The sequence below is a fragment of the Podarcis liolepis genome (assembly GCF_965112155.1).
Source record: "Podarcis liolepis genome assembly, chromosome: 13".
Taxonomy (NCBI): Eukaryota; Metazoa; Chordata; class Lepidosauria; order Squamata; family Lacertidae; genus Podarcis; species Podarcis liolepis.
Window position 1 is genome coordinate 7,411,286 of NC_139573.1, and position 20,711 is coordinate 7,431,996.

Genomic DNA, 20,711 nt, shown 5'->3' on the forward strand with positions numbered 1-20,711 from the left:
TTTTACGGTTGGCGCGATAGAGGTTCTCACGGAGACCGGTCCCTTTGTCTTTTTAAGTTTTGGGGTTGGGGAAAGTATGAGAGAAAGGGAGAGGCAACAGCTATTAATTTTAGACATAATTGATGGATAACATTTATGACACTATTTAGTGCTGATTATTTTCTGCTGGATTTTCTGACAAACATTTTTAATCTGTAGATAGAGGGTGTAAATCCTTAATGAAAGGTTTAAGGAGCAAAGGGGATTTAACTGAAGTTCTTGTGTGTGTGGACCTGAGTAGGAAGATCTGTGGCACATACATGGGGCTTCCTTGACCTGGATGAGGACACAGTGGGATAGTGGAGATTCCAAGAATATTTACACAGCTCCTTTCCCCAACATATATAAAGAAAGCGCCCAGCACAAAAAGCATCCCAGCCTTCCCAGAGAAGGTATTGTTGTATAGGCTGGGTTTGAAAAAGAAGGATAGATAAAACCTTCCCATATCCAATGATACTATCTTTGCACAGTTGCTCCTGGAAACAATTATCCCGCTCCCAAACCATGCTTTTCAAAGGAAAACTAAGTCCCAACTGTGTCGAGAATTTTTACCTTCAGGTTCATTGACTTTTGTTTCAGACTCAGGGTGGGATACTCGACAGACGAAGCGGTCTACCCGCGAATTGCCTAGTGGTTTAAGGCTGAAGTGTGCTGTGTTACCAATGCTTGCACTTATGATGCCGGAGGTGTTATCTGATTGGCCACCTTCCTCCCAGGTAAATATCATGTCTGCAGGGACAAAGCCAGAGATAGTGCACACCAATATTGGACCTAAGGGAACAAAATAGGCAGACAGACAGACAGACAGACAGACAGATGAAATTCCTGGTTTTTTAATGACTTTATATTGCTGTTTTTATGGTTCTTCTGATATTGCTTTACAGTTTTTATGTTGTTTAGTGCACTATTTAAGATTTAAGCAGCATAGAAACCTCTACTTTTCATCTCAGTCCTTCCAGCCGTGCTTTTGTCTGCCATCTGTTCTTCTCTACACCCCTGTGATTTTCCTTCTCTCTGACCCTCTTTCCCATGCATATTCTCTTTTCGTGGAATCATAGAATTCCAGAATTGGAAGGGACCCCAGTGCTCATCCAGTCCAACCCCCTGTAATGCTTGCTTACTTACTTCATCAAAACCTTTCTAGGCATTACAAATATAGGGCATCCTAAAACATTTAAAATATATACAAATAAACGGCCATGTAAAATATATAATGATGAGGAATTTCATTGGGATTTCTTCCTGCTAAATAGTGCATTTAGCACTCCAAGAGATACTATTAACAAAACCTCAGCCCCTCTTGCAGTTAATTCCAGGTTAATCGGATATTTTCATTGTGCCCAAAAAGGGGGAGTAGCATGCATGCGTTTGCATAGCAGGTTGTAAAATGCACAGTAGAAAAGGATATGTTCTGTAGTGTCTGGCACATTCAAAGAACATCCATGTCTTTCATTTCTGGGATGTTTAAAAATCTGCCCTTGACGAAAGCTGAAGGAAAAACATTCAGTCGGGCTGAGATAAAGGTCCTGAGTTGGACAGAAATTATTAATTTTGAGATATGTGACCCTGTTATCTTGGGGGAGCAAATTATATTTATACCTGGCTTGATGTTTTTGTTTTTTTAAAAAAAGATATTTATTGGGATTTTCAAAATATTACAAAAAGGAAAAAAATAAAATAGAGGCAGAAGAGCATACAAAGGATAAAAATAGTTTTTTTTTTAAAAAAAGAAAAATTCCAAATGAGAGAAAAAAACAGAAAAAAGAAGAATGCAAAAATCACAAAATTTTAAAAACATTTAAGAACAAATTCATTATTTTCAAATCCTTAACTGTCATTGCCTTCTTTCTTAGACCTCCTCCTCCTCCCTTTCTTTGTATCCTAGTTATTAATTATCCCAGCAAATCCTTGACCTTATCTTTCTATAATAAAATAAACCTTAACACTTAAAACTTAAATCTTATCCTTACCAACTTCTCATAATCATAATATTCTTTCACAATTCTTTAAACATCTTTACTAAAGCCAAGTATTTTCATTCCAACATTTCCCTATCATTCATCCATTTTATAAAACAGTTCTAATAGTAAGAAAAAGAGGCATCTTCATCCAGCGTCCCTTCCTCCTGGTTCCGGGTTTCGTCAGTCCTTATTCCCATCAGTCTAGCCCATTAATCTGACAACCTTATGTCCGAGACCCTCAAGTCTCTTCCATGACCCTTCCGCGGCTCTTCTTCATATTTGTAACTGTATTTTCCCTTGTCTCTTGCTCGTGATAACTCCAGCTTGACAATGTTTTTAATCCTTCTCACCAGTTCAGCCCCTTTTTCCATGTTCAACAATGAATTCCATGTAGTATTTAAGAGCATGTTTCAAAGGCCCTCCAAAATTGAGAGCCCCCACAGTCCCAAACATCTCATGGCCCATTGCCATATTTGAAAAGTCCAAACATCCCAGCATAGGGGGGTCGATCCAGCCCCCCATTTCCAAACCGAACCAAACTTTTCCTTTCCAGATATGGTTTTTTCCACGTTCCTTTGTCAAATCCAAAAAATCATATTCCTGTTGGGCCTGTTCTGTCAAAACACACTCCTGATTTAATGTCAAAAACTCCTGTTCTGTCAAGACGCACTCCTGATTTAAATCCTGAGTGGTCTCCACATATACTGGCTTGATGTTGTTATGCCCCCCCCCATGTACCTTAATCTGTTTTGACTATTGCAATAAATATATTGCTCACTCGAATTATACAAGGGTTTCAAGATCTGATTTGAATACCAATAGATCTGATTTTCCTATGTAAGAGTTGGAACAGAGAGTAGACTCAAAGGTTGGCAACAAAATGGAAATGCAACCAGTATTTTATAGTGCTAGCCCACATGCAATATTCCAGCCTGTGTATATTCCTAGTTCTGCACACATTGTCTCATACGTGATTGAACTTGGGAGCCCCAGGAGACGTCTCAAGACGGATGTGAGGGTGATCCGACTGAGACATCTGTCACCCCATTGATCGCCAGGGCTGATCTGACTGGCCTGGCTGGCTAGGCAGGTGTCCCCCTGTTTCATGTGCGTCCCTCCCTAAGCTGAACGCTCGGTGGAAGAGGAAGACCATCCCAGATAGGACTGTAACATTATTCAATCAAGGCTTGATGATAGCTGTGCTCCCTGTATAGATAGAACCTCCCTGATATCACCTCCCTCTGTAATGCAAGAATCTCAGCTAAATAATTTCAGCTGCATAGTTTGTGAGAGCCCTGCCTTCTTTGCCCCTATCAGAAGAATGTCTCTTCTGTCCCCTAAACCTACAAAGATCGCAGCACACAGAAACAGGCACTTACAAATGTTAATAAAAGGGTATTTGTTTTGGAACCATGGGATCTGTCGCTTTGGAATGACTATCCCGTTTACTGCTGGCAAAGAAGCAAACAAGTCGGAGGAAGAGAATCCAAGGGTTGTTATTGCTCTGTTTCTAAGGGTGGTTCCAGATGCCCAGATTTCAGGTACATGCATGAGAAGGCTGCAAAGAGGAAGGAAAGAGAAGCAAACTCACTTGTATCAGCCTGGGAAGAAGTCAGTGGCAGGCTGGCCCCGCAAAGGAGTCCCACAAATGGTAAGAAGATCTTGGCCCACATTTTAGGATTCAGTGTGAATGGCATGTGGGCCACTAGGCCTGCTTATATAGCATCCTTCCGGAAACTTGCATGTAATTGGGATTTGTGGGGAATTCTAATAGCTATGGGGAAGTTTGCCTATTGTTATTATTTCATTTGTATGCCACCCTTCATTATCAGATCACAGGTGAGGATATTTCACCCCTCCCATTGAAAGCATCTGCTGACAATGTTTCAGAAAGGAGGGGGCGGATTTTGTTCATTGCTTCTTCCGCTCCAGCCTGTGGAAGTCTGAGTGTTATCTGTATATAGGTAAGGTGACTGCTCAAGCAGCTGTAACACTCATGCATTCCAGCGTCTCCAATTAGTCTTTAGTTAGTTTATGCAGTAGCTGTAGAGAATAAAAGAAGTTATACTTCAGAGCTGTCGTTCGTGTGGTTCATACTCTGCTGTGTTCCGCTGACTTTTGGAACTGAGTTTGGTGCTGACAGCTCTAAGTTGTGAGTCCACAGCACGTAGACCTGCTCCCTGCAGTGGATGTTCTCTGGAAGTGTTTTCCCAGCTCGCCTGGCCTAGTCGGGGCTGAAGAATCATAGAATCATAGAGTTGGAAGAGACCACAAGGGCCATCGAGTCCAACCCCCTGCCAAGCAGGAGGTTGAGCCCAGTTGTTGGCACTGGTTCAAAGGCGAAGCTGACATCGGTTATGGGCCCAGTGGCTTCTGACGCTGATGCCGGACGCAGAACAGAAGCTGCATGTTGGATTTATTTGCAGTGCCTAGAAGCAGAGTTTCTGGAGCTGTTTTCCACGCTGCTACTGTTGCTTGATTTATGGAGGTATGTTGCTGGATGCCAAGAAAAGAAGATAGCATCCCTGTTTGCCTGTTAATTGCGCTCTGAGCGGGAAAGAGAGTGGCTGAAGGAGTCTAAGACTTTATTTTGTGTTGCACGTAGGGAAGTGTCTTGCTTTAATTAATAGCAGACATGGCCTGTGCACATTCCGGCCAGATGGCTCTATCCTTTCCTCTCCTCACGCCCGAGACCTATCCAACGTGGCAGGTCAAAATGAAAGCGCTTTTACAGAGGGAAAAGCTATTCCACACCATAGAAGATGACCCTTCCCAGGAGGATGCAGATGAATGGCCTGAGTGGCATGTTGCAGACATGAGAGCGCGGGGACAATTGTTTTGAGTGTTTCAGACCACTTGTTGGTAAACTTATAGGGTCTAGAGACTGCATGAGCTGTTTGGCATAAACTGAGAGATATGCATTTGAGACAAAATGCCGGTTCCAGTGTGATTTTCTTCACGAAGCTGTGCAGGCTGCAATTAAAGAGTGTAAATCTGATCAGCAGACATGCAAACCAGCCCACAGTTCAAGATTGGAAAGCGCTTAAACAAATAGTGAGATATTTAAAAGGAATTGTGGATTACAGATTGAGACTTACTAGTCAAAAATCTGGAGGTCTTGAGATCTATGCCGACATCAGGTGTGTGCTATTTGTACAATCATTTTTTTAAATAAAGATATTTATTGCAATTTTTTTTAAAACAACAAACAAACCACCAAACATATAAAATACCATCACCATACAGACAAACAAAGTCAAAACAAAGTTAAAAAATAAGCAAAAAATAAAAGAAAAATACATATAAAATACAGTTGTTCATAGGTCATATTTTCATAGTCTTTGGACTTCCTCACATCACCCTTCCCTGCGTTCTCAGTCAGATAGTTATAGACAGCAATTTATTACCTTATTTCAGTTATTTTATAAATCTCAGATATTATGTCCCAAATTTTAAATAACTTTATCGTAAATTAAACTGCTTGGTTTGAACATAATATTACTTCGAATTTCATCATTTCCTTAAACCTCCCTTATTTTCTTATGTCTTACAACAAAATTACTGCTGCCATGTTACTTTCAATCGTGCATTCTCCTAACATTCATACAGTTTGTAGTGTTTTTGTAAATAGTCTTTAAATTTTTTCCAGTCCTCTTCCACCGTCTCTTCTCCCAGGTCCCGAATTCTGCCAGTCATTTCAGCCAGTTCCATGTACTCTATCAGTTGCGTCTGCCATTCTTCCAGTGTGGGTAAATCTTGGGTCTTCCAGTGCTTTGCGATGAGTATTCTTGCTGCTGTTGTTGCATACATAAAAAAGGTTCTATCTTTCTTTAACACCCCTTGGCCGACAATGCCCAAAAGGAAGGCCTCTGGTTTCTTAAGGAAGGTATACTTAAATACCTTTTTTAACTCATTATAGATCATTTCCCAGAAAGCCTTAACCCTTGGGCATGTCCACCAGAGGTGAAAGAATGTTCCTTCAATTCCTTTGCATTTCCAACATTTATTGTCAGGCAGATGATATATTTTCGCCAGCTTGACTGGGGTCATGTACCACCTATATATCATTTTCATAATGTTTTCTTTCAAGGCATTGCATGCCGTGAACCTCACTCCGGTGGTCCATAACTTTTCTCAGTCAGCAAACATAATATTGTACCTAATGTCCTGTGCCCATTTTATCATAGCTGATTTGACAGTTTCATCCTGCGTATTCCATTTCAACAGCAAGTTATACATTTTTGAAAGTACCTTGGTCTATTTGTACAATCAATGTCTTTTTGATTGGTCTTGTAGAAAGCAGGCAACAGTAAGCTTCAGTTCTTGCGAGGCAGAACTTAACACTTTAACTCTTTCCCTCATGGACATAGAGTGGTTACAGCAACTGTTTGATGACATAAAAGTAAAGGTCACTTGTCCTGTTCAAGTTTATCAGGACCATAAAGCATGTATAATGTTGCTCCACTCAGAAGGATGTAAGCAGAGGACGAAGTATCTGTAAATCAAGCTTCATCGAGCTAGGGAATGTATCGAAAACGGTATTGTAAAAGTGTCTTATATGCCGGGGAAAGAGATACCTGCAGATGTTTTAACCAAAGTTGTAAACAAGGAACAATTTTTGGTGTATGTACGTAAATTGCGGTTATGTTAGATTCTGCAATGGTTGGCATGAAAAGGGGGAGGATGAGGATGATTCATCCCTCCCATTGCAAGAATCTGCTGACAATGTTTCAGAAAGGAGGGGGCGCATTTTGCTCATCGCTTCTTCCGCTCCAGCCTGTGGGAGTCTGAGTGTTATCTGTATATAGATAAGGTGACTGCTCAAGCAGCTGTAAGGAAGATTGGGACCTTAATTCTCTGCTGCCTTGTGATGAGGGAGTACTGATTGGCTAATGTTTGTCTGAGCCCCTTATTCATGTACAGCATCCCTATACAGTATGTGGAAATGGCACTTTTACCAGTGCTACGTAAGGTACATTCTGCACTTGCAAGGAATTGGTTCTCTCTGCAGCTGGCACCACCACTTTCTTGTTTAACATTCAAGGATTTTGAAAGGAGACTGGTTTCTTTAGGCCTGTCTTCTTATTTAAAACCAGTGCAGCAGAAGACTGAACAGGCTCTCCCAGAATCTACCTGCATTTTGCTTTCTGGTCAGGAAATATTTCACCTCTCAATGACACATGTTCCCCAAGGAGTTGACCACAAACTTGACATGAGCCAACAGTGTGACGCGGCAGCTAAAAAAGCCAATGCAATTCTGGGCTGCATCAATAGGAGTATAGCATCTAGATCAAGGGAAGTAATAGTGCCACTGTATTCTGCTCTGGTCAGACCTCACCTGGAGTACTGTATCCAGTTCTGGGCACCACAGTTCAAGAAGGACACTGACAAACTGGAACGTGTCCAGAGGAGGGCAACCAAAATGGTCAAAGGCCTGGAAACGATGCCTTATGAGGAACGGCTAAGGGAGCTGCGCTTCCCGCTGTCCCCGGACCTCTTTTGAAGCAAGGGGCGGTGGGGAGAAGCGATCTCCCCGCAGCCCCTTGCTTCAAAAGAGGTCCGGGGACAGTGGGAAGCGCTTCCCACTGTCCCCGGACCTGGGGCTGCGGGGAGAAGATCGCTTCTCCCCGCCGCCCCTTGCTTCAAAAGAGGTCCGGGGAAGGCGGGGAAGAAGCGCTGGGCTTCCCACTGTCCCCGACCTCTTTTGAAGCAAGGGGCGGCGGGGAGAAGCGATCTCCCCGCAGCCCCTTGCTTCAAAAGAGGTCCGGGGGCAGCGGGAAGCGCTTCCCGCTGTCCCTGGACCTGGGGCTGCGGGGAGAAGATCGCTTCTCCCCGCCGCCCCTTGCTTCAAAGGAGGTCCGGGGACAGCGGGGAAGACCCGCTGTCCCCGGAGCTTGCGGGGCAAGCTTCGTTTTGCGAAGCAAGCCCATAGGGAAATTCGTCTTGCAAGGCAACTCAATAACGAAAAAACCTTTCGTTTTGCAAGTTTTTCGTCTCGCGAGGCGTTCGTCTTGCGGGGTACCACTGTACATAGGTTGCTGGCTAATTCTGCTAACCCATCTCTTAAGAGAAATACATCAGCCATGTCTTTGACTGAGACACCAATGCATGCCTTAAGTGCTAGCAAGGTTAGCTGATGTAAGGTGGAATAAAAGGGGAAACGTATGAAAGGAAAGTGACAGAGCCCTGCCCGCCTTTTCCCCTACTCTCGGGTGTACATTGCTCGGGGAGGGGGGTATTTATATCAATTTTCAGGTTTACTGGTTGATCATTTTCTAGTATCCTCTGGCAAGTCTTTGGAGCTTTGGGCAGTTGGAATAAATTATAGGGGCTTCCATGATCCTAGGAGGCCAGTGATTAGCCCTTTACCATTTGAGCGCTGTTCCTCAACCCCACCCCAAAAGCAAATCTATTAATTCCTTATTTGAGATCTGATAATGACTCTCCACTGTTCCTTGCAGCATTATAATAATAAGTAGCAGGTGGCTAAGAGATCCCCATAGGAACTGCACTCCAGGAAGGAACAGAAATCAACATGTTCAATGGGGGCATTTTGCAACTACCCTTTTAATATCATATATGAATGGCCTAAGCTTTCTATCATACTATGTCAGAATAAGAAGAATACAGGACATTCCATTTGCTAATCTAAAATGTGACAGGTGGCCCATGCCCCATTCACCAGAAATTTGCCCCCCGATGGGATAGATACAGTAGGATATGCTTCATCTAGTGTTGATTTGTATCCCACCATTTCTCCAAAGAGCTGAAGTTAGCATACACACTACTACGTCTCTCTATATTATCATTACAGAACCCCTGAGATGTACATTAAGCTGAGAGATATTGAGATGTTATTTATGTATAGATGAAGCATGGAAATCATTGAATCCGGGATAGGCTGAAGAGAAAGATGTAGTATAGGCTGGAGAGCTTGCGATGCTGAGGAAGGGGTGTGCATCATTTTTAACTCTGGGATTTCTCCTCAGGCCTCTTGGTGGGCTCCTCGATGCCTGCTGTGCGGGTAAACGTACAGGAGTATGAAGTGCTGTTGTTCCAGTCAGAGTAGGGGACAACCACCTGGCTGAGGGCCAAGAGGGAATCCTTGATGCTGCCCTTCAAGACTCGGGGATTCACATGGCGACCTTCAAGGAGGGCATTCTTCATCCACTGGACAGAAACTTCACTTGCATTGAGCCCTATGACCATGCCAGTGAGGATTGTCTGTGCTTGCTGAAGGCTTCTTTTTTTACGGTTGGCGCGATAGAGGTTCTCACGGAGACCGGTCCCTTTGTCTTTTTAGGTTTTGGGGTGGGGAAAGTATGAGAGAAAGGGAGAGGCAACAGCTATTAATTTCAGACATAATTGATGGATAACATTTATGAGACCATTAAGTGCTGATTATTTTCTGCTGCATTCTCTGGCAAACATTTTTAATCTGTAGGTAGAGGGTGTAAATCCTTAATGAAAGCTTTAAGGAGCAAAGGGGATTTAACGGAAGTTCTTGTGTGTGTGGACCTGAGTAGGAAGATCTATGGCACATACATGGGGCTTCCTCGAGCTGGATGAGAACACGGTGGGATAGTGGAGATTCCAGGAATATTTACACAGCTCCTTTCCCCAACATATATAAAGAAAGCGCCCAGCACAAAAAGTATCTCAGCCTTCCTAGAGAAGGTATTGTTGTATAGGCTGGGCTTGAAAACCAAGGATAGCTAAAAACGTCCCATATCCAATGATACCATCTCTGCACAGTTGCTCCTGGAAACAATCATCCCGCTCCCAAACCATGCTTTTCAAAGGAAAACTAAGTCCCAACTGTGTCGAGAGTTTTTACCTTCAGGTTCATTGACTTTTGTTTGGGATTCAGGGACTGATAAGAGATAAGAGGAGAATTACTGTTCAGACCTCCACCAGACTGATTGCAGTTTCAAGTTGTGTCTTTCGTCAATACTAGCACCAATATCATGGCAACTGGTGGGGAAAGTCTTATCTCAACAGGCCATAATGGAAAGCAGAAATAAATTTCTGAATTAAGGAGGAAGCAGTCTTAAAATGGTCAGTCCCTGAGAGGATCTTAAGCAATCAGGAAAGAATTATCCCGCTCCCAAACCGTGCTTTTCAAAGGAAAACTAAGTCCCAACTGTGTCGAGAATGTTTACCTTCAGGTTCATTGACTTTTGTTTCAGACTCAGGGAGGGATGCTCGACAGACGTAAAGTTCACCCTCCAAATCGCCTAGTGGTTTAAGGCTGAAGTGTGCTGTGTTACCAGTGCTTGCACTTATGATGCCGGTGGTGTTATCTGATTGGCCACCTGCCTCCCACGTAATTATCATGTCTGCGGGCAAAAAGCCAGAGATAGTGCACACCAATATTGCACCTAAGGGAACAAAATAGATAGACAGACATATGAAATTCCTGGTTTTTTAATGACTTTATATTACTGTTTTTATGGTTCTTCTGGGAGACTTCCGGGTTGGCGCGACCGGCTAATGGCGGATTCCCTCCGAGCTCCGGAGGGAATCGGCTTGGCAGGGGGCTGGGTCTTGCCGTGCTGGCGACACGGGGACCCTTAAAAACCACGGGCACGGAGCCCGTGGACATGGTGACTCGGCAGGCACCGTAAGCGCCCTCCCGACTCGTGAAGGAGCCTTTTTAAAGGCTACGGAACGGGTGCCGGGGAGTGGCGTGATGCTGTGAGTCCTCCGCTTCCCCTGCTGAGCGAAGCCGCATGCCATTTGTCGGACAGCGCTGACTTCTTCCTATTAAATTCAGACTTAAAATCAAGAGCAACAACCCGTGAGTAATTTGAAATTGGATTACATATATTTCGGTTTTGGATTTGGCACGAGCGGGGGAGGTAAAAAAAAAAAGGAAGTCCGTCTCCCCCCCATTGTAAACAGTCTAAAGCAAGGACCTGTCAACTAAGGTTGCGGGAAGAATTGTCGTGATTGGATAAAGATATAAATTCCACGGATTTAAAGGACTAAGTTAATGTGCTGGAGGACTAGAGTTTACTTTGTTTGGATTAAGTACCACTTTTCTCAAGCCCGGGAGTAACCCACATAAAGAGCCTGCTGAGGATTTACAGGAACTTTTGACAGCTGTTAAACTAGCTGTCAAAGTTGGAAAAGCCGAAAGCTGAAACTCTAACCGGTTATATTGTTACAAAATATTGAAAGCAAAGAAAGACTGATACAAATATATCTGACTTTTGGATCGGAAGGGAAAAGAACACTAAGTAACCAGAATCCCTCTAGAGGGGATTCTTGGACATTACAAGAATGGAACTAAAACAGGGAATACAGGAAATACAAGCTGGCTTGAAGGAGCTGATCTTTCTCGTGGGAAACTGCGTAAGATGAATGAGAAAGGCCATGTTTTGTCTACGAGCCCTTCAAACCCGAAGTTAATTGAAAATATATCTACTGAATTGGAAAGGGACTCGATGTTCAAAACACAGACAGCTGGACAAGAAAAGGAACCAAAGATTGAGGAGGAAAAGACATCTGCCAAACAGGAGGAGTTGAAAGAAGGGATGGCTGAAACGTTACAGAAGATAAAAGAGAGCCGGAGACCTGCCAAGAAGAATTTTAATTCGACCAAGGTGAAAGCTGGACTATTTGGATATAGACTTAAGAAACAGAGTTGGAGCATCACCTTTAAACAAGTAGGCCTCGCTGGAAGAACCATGGTCAGCATCGGGAAAATACTTCTTCGATCCTGGGTGTTTAATATGAGAGACTTTCGAAGGAACCGACTGAAAGGGACTGAGAGAGACTTGCGAGCCTCGGACGTAAGATCACGAGGCTAAAAAGATGGACTAATTGGATTTTGGTTAGGGATTGAAACCGGGGAGAGAAGGGTGGGGTCTAGAAGTCCAAAGGGGGTTTGTTTTTCGTTTTTGCAGTGTAAAAACTATAGACCTTTTATTATTATAAGAATGGGGAATCCGTGGAGGGGAAATAGTGGCAACCTTAGGAAAGGTTTCTTTTATAATTCTATTTTTACATCTCTATTTCTTTTCTTTATATAGGGTTAAGCAATTTTAATAAACTATGTTTAGGACATTAAGGGGAAAACTTGCTTGAACTAACAACTGGAGTTGGAATACAATAAGGGGAGACGTGGGGAAGTCTTGAGAAGAAGTTACTGAAAATGAGTGTTAAAAGGTGGAAATTTTCTTTGTTGTTTTTTGTGTTTTCTTTTGGTTTTCTTACTTTCTTCTTTTTTCTCTTTCTTTTTGTTTCTGTTTTGTCATTTGTAACCTTTTGAAAATTTAATAAAGATTATTATAAAAAAATATGGTTCTTCTGATATTGCTTTACAGTTTTTATGTTGTTTAGTGCACTATTTAAGATATAAGCAGCATAGAAACCTCTACTTTTCATCTCAGTCCTTCCAGTCGTGCTTTTGTCTGCCATCTGTTCTTCTCTACACCCCTGTGATTTTCCTTCTCTCTGACCCTCTTTCCCATGCATATTCTCTTTTCGTGGAATCATAGAATTCCAGAATTGGAAGGGACCCCAGTGCTCATCTAGTCCAACCCCCTGTAATGCTTACTTACTTACATCATCCAAACTTTTCTAGGCATTACAAATATAGGGCATCCTAAAACATTTAAAATATATACAAATAAACAGCCATGTAAAATATATAATGATGAGGAATTTCATTGGGATTTCTTCCTGCTAAATAGTGCCATTTAGCACTCCAAGAGATACTATTAACAAAACCTCAGCCCCCCTTGCAGTTAATTCCAGGTTAATCGGATATTTTCATTGTGCCCCAAAAGGGGGAGTAGCATGCGTTTGCATAGCAGGTTGTAAAATGGACAGTAGAAAAGGATATGTTCTACAGTGTCTGGCACATTCAAAGAACATCCACAATGTCTATCATTTCTGGGGATGTTTAAAAATCTGCCCTTGACAAAAGTTGAAAGAAAAACATTCAGACGGGATAAGATAAAGGTCCTGAGTTGGACAGAAATTATTATTTTTGAGAAATGTGACCCTGTTATCTCGGGGGAGCAAATTATATTTACATCTGGCTTGATGTTGTTATCCCCCCCCAATGTACCTTAATCTGTTTTGACTATTGCAATAAATATATTGCTCACTCGAATTATACAAGTGTTTCAAGATCTGATTTGAATACCAATAGATCTGATTTTCCTATGTAAGAGTTGGAACTTCTGGATTGAGTCCGTAAATAGGTCAGAGAGTAGACTCAAAGGCTGGCAACAAAATGGAAATGCAACCCGTATTTTATAGTGCTAGCCCACACCCAATATTCCACCGTGTGTATACCTAGTTCGGTACACATTGTCTCATACATGATTGAACTTGGGAGCCCCAGGGGACGTCTCAAGGCGGATGTTTCTAAGGGTTTCTAAGGGTGTTTCTGTTTCTAAGGGTGTTTCCAGATGCCCAGATTTCAGGTACATGCATGAGAAGGCTACAAAGAGGAACGAAAGAGAAGCAGACTCACCTGTATCAGCCTGGGAAGAAGTCAGTGGCAGGCTGGCCCCGCAAAGGAGTCCCACAAATGGTAAGAAGATCTTGGCCCACATTTTAGGATTCAGTGTGAATGGCATGTGGGCCACCAGGCCTGCTTATATAGCATCCTTCCGGAAACTTGCGTGTAATTGGGAGTTGTGGGAACTTCTAATAGCTATGGGGAGGTTTGCCTATTGTTATTATTTCATTTGTATGCCACCCTTCATTATCAGATCACAGGTGAGGATATTTCACCCCTCCCATTGAAAGCATCTGCTCACAATGTTTCAGAAAGGAGGGGGCGGATTTTGTTCATTGCTTCTTCCGCTCCAGCCTGTGGGAGTCTGAGTGTTATCTGTATATAGGTAAGGTGACTGCTCAAGCAGCTGTAACACTCATGCAGTCCAGCGTCTCCGATTAGTCTTTAGTTAGTTTATGCAGTAGCTGTAGATTATAATAGAAGTTATACTTCAGAGCTGTCGTTCGTGTGGTTCATGCTCTGCTGTGCTCCGCTGACTTTTGGAACTGAGTTTGGTGCTCACTGTTTCTAAGGGTGCTTCCAGATGCCCAGATTTCAGGTACAGTGGTGCCTCGCAAGACGAAAAAAATCCGTTCCGCGAGTCTCTTCGTCTAGCGGTTTTTTCGTCTTGCTAAGCAACCCTATTAGCGGCTTAGCGGATTAGTGCTATTAGCAGTTTAGCGGATTAGCGGCTATTAAAGGCTTAGTGGCTTAGCGGCTAAAAGGCTATTAGCGGATTAGCGGCTTAGAAAAGGGGGGGAAAGCGAAAAAAAATCGGAACACTCGCAAGACGCGAAGCAAGCCCATAGGGAAATTCGTCTTGCGAAGCAGCTCGAAAACGGAAAACCCTTTCGTCTAGCGGGTTTTCCGTCTTGCGAGGCATTCGTCTTGCGGGGCACCACTGTACATGCATGAGAAGGCCACAAAGAGGAAGGAAAGAGAAGCAAACTCACGTAGCTCCACCCAGACAATCCAAGAAGAGGCTATTCTGTGAGGTTCTCAGAAAGTCCTTCCAGAAACCTGAGTGTAATTGGGATTATTTAATTGTTATTATTTAATTTGTATACCACCCTTCATTACCAGATCACAGGCAGTTCAGAACATAAAAGTACAACATGAGAACACAAAATATGTAACTTTCTTCCCTGGTCTTCTTCTTTTTTATTATTATTAAAGATTTCCTTGTTTTACAGAAGTATATGTAATGTCTCTTGTATTTTTTCCATGTAACATTTTTACAAATCAGTTTCATTTGTTGAGACATTAGTGGGGGGGAAGATGGGTGGGGGTGGGGTGGCGATGTTTCTATTTTGCTTAATGTATGTAGGGTTGCGTGTCAGCGTTACTTGTGCCGGTTCTCTGCTGTTCATTTGTGTTTCTTTGGTGGTGAGAGAGATTGGGGTTGGTCTTTGGTGTGGTTGTTTGTTTGTGATAGGCTGTGGTGATCTTTGTTTTCGTGTGTGAGTGCGGTGTGTGTGTGTTTTGGATCAGGTTAGCCATACTGATTTGTATGCTGTTGGTGGGTTATTGTCATTGTCTTGTTGGGCTGTGTATGTGATAAAGGGGAGCCATACCGGGATAAAGGCATTTTCTTCTGTTTGTCCCCATGTCAGTTTCAGTTTATTGGTTAATTTTTCTAGTAAGGCTGTTACTATTTGGTACCATTGGTCCATGCCTGCTCCTGACAGGTCTCTCCAGTGTCTGGTTATGGTGTTTCTGGCTGCTGAAAGTAGGTGGGTTATGAGTTCTCTGTGGTGTAAATGGGCATTGTTGTCTTGGAAGATGTTTAGTAGGGCCAGTTCTGGGGTGGTGTCTAATACTTGCTTAGTTCTTTTACATATTTCTTGTATGGCTGTTGTCCAGAATAGTTGGATTTTGGGGCACTCCCACCACATGTGGAGGTATGTGCCTGTGGAGGTGCACCCTCTCCAGCATTTTGGTGAGATTCCTGGGCGTATTAGCGCTAGTTTTCTTGGTGTTAGGTACCACCTGTAGGTGAGTTTCAGAGTGAGTTCTTTTCTTTTCGTTGATATGGATTTAAAGGGGGGTTTAGACCACATTCTGGTCCATTGAGTGGGGTTAATCTCATAGCCTATGTCATTCTCCCATTGTTTTTTGATTGCGTCTAGGGGGTTTGTGGGATTCTGGAGTAGTATTTTGTATATTGTGGATACCATCCCTTTACCGTTTCCCTTTGTTGTTAGGAGGAGTTTTTCGAAGGTTGTCAGGGGCCTAGTTGCTGCTGATTTTACCGCTGGGTTGTGTAGTTTAAGAGGGCGTGTAGTTGTTGTTGTTGTGCTAACCAGGGCATTTGGGTGTCTTCTAGTTTGTCTTGTATTTCTTGTGTTGACAAAGGTTTGTTATTTTTATAAAAGTCTATTAGGCGATATAAGCCTTTGGTTTGCCAGGTTTTTATCTGGAGGTTTTGTGCTGCATGGTGGAATAATGGGTGGTACGCCAGGGGGATTGGTGGGGATGGGGTTGGGGATAGTTTGCCTATTTCTGTTTTTTATGTGAGAAGATAAAAGAGTGTAGTTTTCTCTGCCAACTGTGGAGTTGGGTTGGGGGGATCCAGATTGGGAGGGTTTGGAATAGGTAGGTTAGTTTTGGGAGGGTGATCATTTTGATCATGGCTATTTTTTCTGAGAGAGTGAAATTCATGTTGTTCCATCTCTTTAGGTCTTTGTTAATTTGTCGCCACAGGGGCTTGTAGTTGTGGAGGTACAATTTATTGATGTTTCTGGTTATTTGTACCCCTAGGTATCCAAACTTGGTGTGGCAAAGTTTTATTTTGGTGACCTTCATGAGTTCATTTTGGGTGTGAGGAGGGGTGTTGAAGCACATAGCTTCTGACTTTGTAAAATTTACCTGTAGGCCCGACACCATTGCAAATGTGTTGAGTTCTCTGATTAGGGAGGTTGCTGTGCTTAAGGGGTCTGGTGTTGTGACCATTAAGTCGTCTGCAAAGCGCCCTAATTTATAGGTTCTGCCTTTTATTTCCACTCCCTTGATGTCTGTGGCTGCTCGGATTTGGATTGCTAAGGGCTCCAGAGGCAGGATAAATAAGAAGGGAGACAGTGGGCATCCTTGTTTCATGCCTCTTTGGATAGCTATAGTATTAGAATCCATATTGTTAGTTCTGCATTTTGCTGAGGCTTGGGAGTATATTTGTTTTAGGATTTGTAGGAAGTTGGGGCCAAATTTCATGTTAGTACTGCTAATATGTTTTTCCACTCTAAGCAATCAAAGGCTTTGAGGATGTCTAGGGACATAATTGTCAATGGGAGTTTAGTTGCCTTGCTGTGTTCGATCAGGTTCAGTAGTTTCCTGATGGGGTATGTTATATTGCGGCCAGGGACAAAGCCAGTCTGGTCTGGGGCTATTAACTTCTGTACAAAGATTTTTAGGCGGTTGGCCAAGATTGATGTGAATATCTTGTAGTCTTGGTTTATTAATGAGATTGGGTGGTATGATTCTACTTTGAGGCTGTCTTTTAGTGGTTTTGGGATGGAGACTATTTTGGAGTGGGTCCAGGTTTTGGGGATGTGCCCCCCTTTTATGATGTCATTGAATAGGCGGGTCATGTAGAGCATCAAGGGTTCATTGAATTTCCTATAGAATTCTGCTGTGAAGCCGTCTGGACCTGGGGCTTTGTGTGGTTTCAGGTTTTTGAGGACCACATCTATTTCCTCTGGGGTGATAGGGTTGTCCATGAATTCCTGTTCCTCATCAGTTAGGGTAGGCATGGTCAGTCTTGCTAGAAATTTTCTGATTTCCTGCTCTGGTGGGTTATGGGAGGTGTATAGGTTGGAGTAGAATTTTGCAAATTCTGAGGTTATTTCTTGTGGGGAGAATGTTATGTTGCCATCTGTTTTGGTGATGCAGTGTATTCTTGTTTTGAGTGCTTTTTTCCTGCATCTATTTGCTAGTAATCTGGAGTTTTCCCCTCCATATTCATAGAAATGTTGTTTAGGGTATAGAATGTTGATCATTGTTTTGTTGATTTCTAGGGAGTCTAGTTCTCTCCTTTTTTGTTCTATAAGTTTGAAGAGTTTTTTAGATCTTGTCTGTAGCGTGATGAGAGGGCTGTGATGTCTTGTTCTCTTTTGCTAATTTTTGAGGAGGTTTGTTTTTTAAGGAATGTTTTCTCTTTTATGTAAGCTCCTCTGGTGACCGCTTTCATTGCGTCCCATAGGAGGGGGGTTGTTGTTGCTCTAGCCAGAACGGTCAGCTCTGAATTGGTTCTGTTCAGTGATTTTGCTCAGTGTTTTAGCTCAGTGATTCAGCTCAGCTCAGAGGGTGGCCGCATCTGGCTGTGCTCTGATGTTCATCAATCCCACCTTCGTTGCCAGTGTTAAGTTGTGGGTGAACATATCAGACGACACAGCAATACTTCAAACAGCTCTTGTTTATTCACAGGCCAGAACAGAACTGAACTGAAGGGTTCAGCCAGCCTGCTTATATAGAGCTCCACTAGAACGCAACAGTAACCATTTTCTGTAACTATCCAATCACTGAATGTCACTTTCAATCCCTTATTTGCATATGTGGACCTGAGTGAAAACTATCTACAGTATCCCCTGGCTGGCCCAGGGTGAGAGCTTCAGTACATAACACGTTCTGCACCTGCAAGGAATTAGTTCTCTCTGCAGCCGGCACCACCACTTTCTTGTTTAACGTTCAAGGATTTTGAAAGGAGTCTGGTTTTTTGGGCCTGTCTTCTTACTTAAAACCAGTGCAGCAGAAGACCGAACAGGCTCTGTTCTGCCCTGGCAGGTGGGCAGCCAATGGCCTTTCAGCAGCGAGGCATCCCCTCTCACCTGAGCAGGCCTCTCATTGGCCAATGCAAAGTGCAGGAGCTGGCGGGAACTCCACCTGGGCCATATCCGCACCATGCTTTAAGCAACTGATGTATTCAGCATGGCTGGGTTATTCCGAAGGACGTGCCTCCTTTCTTTATTTTTCACACCAGCTTCACAGCAGCAAGACGTCCCCAAACTTTATCCCAACTCGTTGATCATATTATCTGAAACTATATGTGGCTTTCCCAGAATCTACTGGCATTCTGCTTTCTGGTCAGGAAATATTGCTCCTCTCAATAACACATGTTCCCCAAAGAGTAATAATAATAATAATAATAATAATAATAATAATAATAATTTTTATTTATACCCCGCCCTCCCCAGCCAAGGCCGGGCTCGCAGCAGAGAGCCAGCAGACAACAAAATGGTTGCGAGAATGAACTGAGAGTTAGCTGAGACAAGATGACTGCGTGACTTGCCCTTTAATAGAACCATGCCCATCTGCTGAGTCACTTACAGGGGGAACAGGAAGTTAAACACCTGCCTGACAGTGTCCACTCTAGGAAGCAAAGCATGTTGTAATTGACTGTACTGATGTATTACATCCCACACCATATCGCATAACCTCTGCACAGTTACCTAGGTAGCTCCTTAAATGTGTGGAATGGGCCACCAAGGCAAGGATATAAAAATCTGCCTCCAATAGAAGGGCACCACCTGTTCATCTAAGTCTCCCTAGGCTGGGTAAACATTGCGTGACCAGGTGGCGACCTTCCCAGGGAAAACCAGAAAGGAATAATGACTCATGACAAGGTGTTATGGAATGGAAATTTGGCCACAACCTTATTAACCTTTCAAATATAGGAAGACCTTGGCTTAGGCATTGGGCGTGTATCCCTCCCAGCCCCCCAGCCGGGGGAACTAGGGCTCCTCAGTGTAAATGGGATATGGGGGTGCCCCGCAAGACACATGTGGACGCAGGCAGCCCACCCCATGTCCCCTCATGCAGGCTAGGTCACTGACAATCTTTCAGTGTATGGCCAATGAGACCCTCCTGATGTCAAGCCCCCTTCCCAATCTCAATGTCAAGTTAGCACCCAGGGAAGATGGGGAGCCAAGGGACTCTTCAAAGGGACGTGGGCTAAATTGCAGCTGCGCTACAAAGTGAAAGGTAGCTGCAAGCTTAAGACCAGCTTAAGGAAGAATCCGCGATGGGCTAATTGCTTCCATAAAGAAAAGGGGGGGGGGAGTGCACAAAAAGCCTGACTTGAAAATTCATTTTATGTGAATAGTAGTGTATTCAGCAACAAATGCTAATGAGCAAAAAACATGGAGTAGCTAGCATGAAACGCCTGTTTCCAAATACTTCCTTCATCAGTGTGTTGCTGTAAAGCTGTCAGGGGCTGGCCAGCATTGGATGACAGAGACTGGTCTGACTCTGACCAGGAAGAAAGACAGTCAGAGCAGACATAAGTTGTATCAAAAATATTCCAAAAAATACTATTGCCACAATTAGGTCGCTTGAAATGATAAATAATTGTTGTTCACCAATCTTATTATGTATGTTATTCCTTTCTCACAAGGCAGCGGAGGTGTAAGGTCAGAGTGTTCCTTCTCTGTTTTGCTAATTCTGCATCTTGTCCTCTAAAGAAGATTGGGATAGTCATTCCCAAGGGAAAGATCCCTTGGTTCCAAAATAAATATTTCTTTATTAATATTTGATACCAATCTAGCAGAGTTAGCATGCAGCAGAGCCAAAGGCAATGAACAGTCCAAGGATCATCTCATTCTTTGCCAGATGCCAAGTCACAATGATCATCAGACACTGGTCACAAGACTTGCATGTGCAAGAAAAGCGTACACGTCTCGCACGTACACCAGGTTCACCGGCAATTAAAAACCTCAACCTGTTCTCCAAGCCCTTCACTAAAAGGAAAGGAATGAGGGGACTAATAAAGGTCAAGGCACATTGTCTTCCTTTGCATTTTCTGGTATCTTAAATTGGCGCTTAAGTCAGTAATAATGTACTGTGCCGTTTATTTCCGGAGAAGTCGCCCTGTTTGCAGCATCAACAAAGAGACTTGGGATGCTTTAAAAACGCAACACATTCCTACGTTTACCCAGAAAAAACTCCCATTAATGCATTAATACATGAGCATTTGATTACTTTTTACACACCGTTGCTGGCTAAAGGAAGCAGAAGAGGAGAGAGAAAAAAACAACGAACTGTCTGATGAAGAGACACTGTGTCTCATGCCCTTTCCCTACACATCCACCCTCTCCTTCTTTGAGCCTTCTCTTTAAGCCAGAGGTTTTCAACTTTTTTGAGTCCATGGCTCCCTTGACCAACTACATTCTTTCTGCGGCACCCGTGTGGGGCTCAGAAGCCCA

At 43.2% G+C, this 20,711-nt stretch overlaps 2 protein-coding genes across 4 annotated transcripts in view; both read right to left on the minus strand.

Annotated features, from left to right (window-relative positions):
• LOC310691323 (uncharacterized protein) overlaps positions 1-13,647 on the minus strand; it is a 29,147-nt gene extending 15,500 nt beyond the window's left edge. The window contains exons 1-3 of one of the 3 annotated variants that reach the window (XM_083471061.1): positions 13,492-13,647; positions 10,163-10,381; positions 592-810 (exon numbers count right to left, since the gene is read on the minus strand). In XM_083471061.1, coding sequence (XP_083327187.1) covers positions 592-810; positions 10,163-10,381; positions 13,492-13,597 — 544 coding nt within the window. In that variant the 5' untranslated portion in view covers positions 13,598-13,647. Of the gene's footprint in view, positions 1-591; positions 811-8,636; positions 9,296-10,162; positions 10,382-13,491 lie in introns of those variants that run through there. The other 2 variants (XM_083471060.1, XM_083471062.1) reach the window with 2 other exon arrangements.
• LOC310691326 (uncharacterized protein) overlaps positions 1-20,711 on the minus strand; it is a 68,470-nt gene that overhangs the window by 403 nt on the left and 47,356 nt on the right. The gene's annotated exons all lie outside the window — the stretch shown is intronic.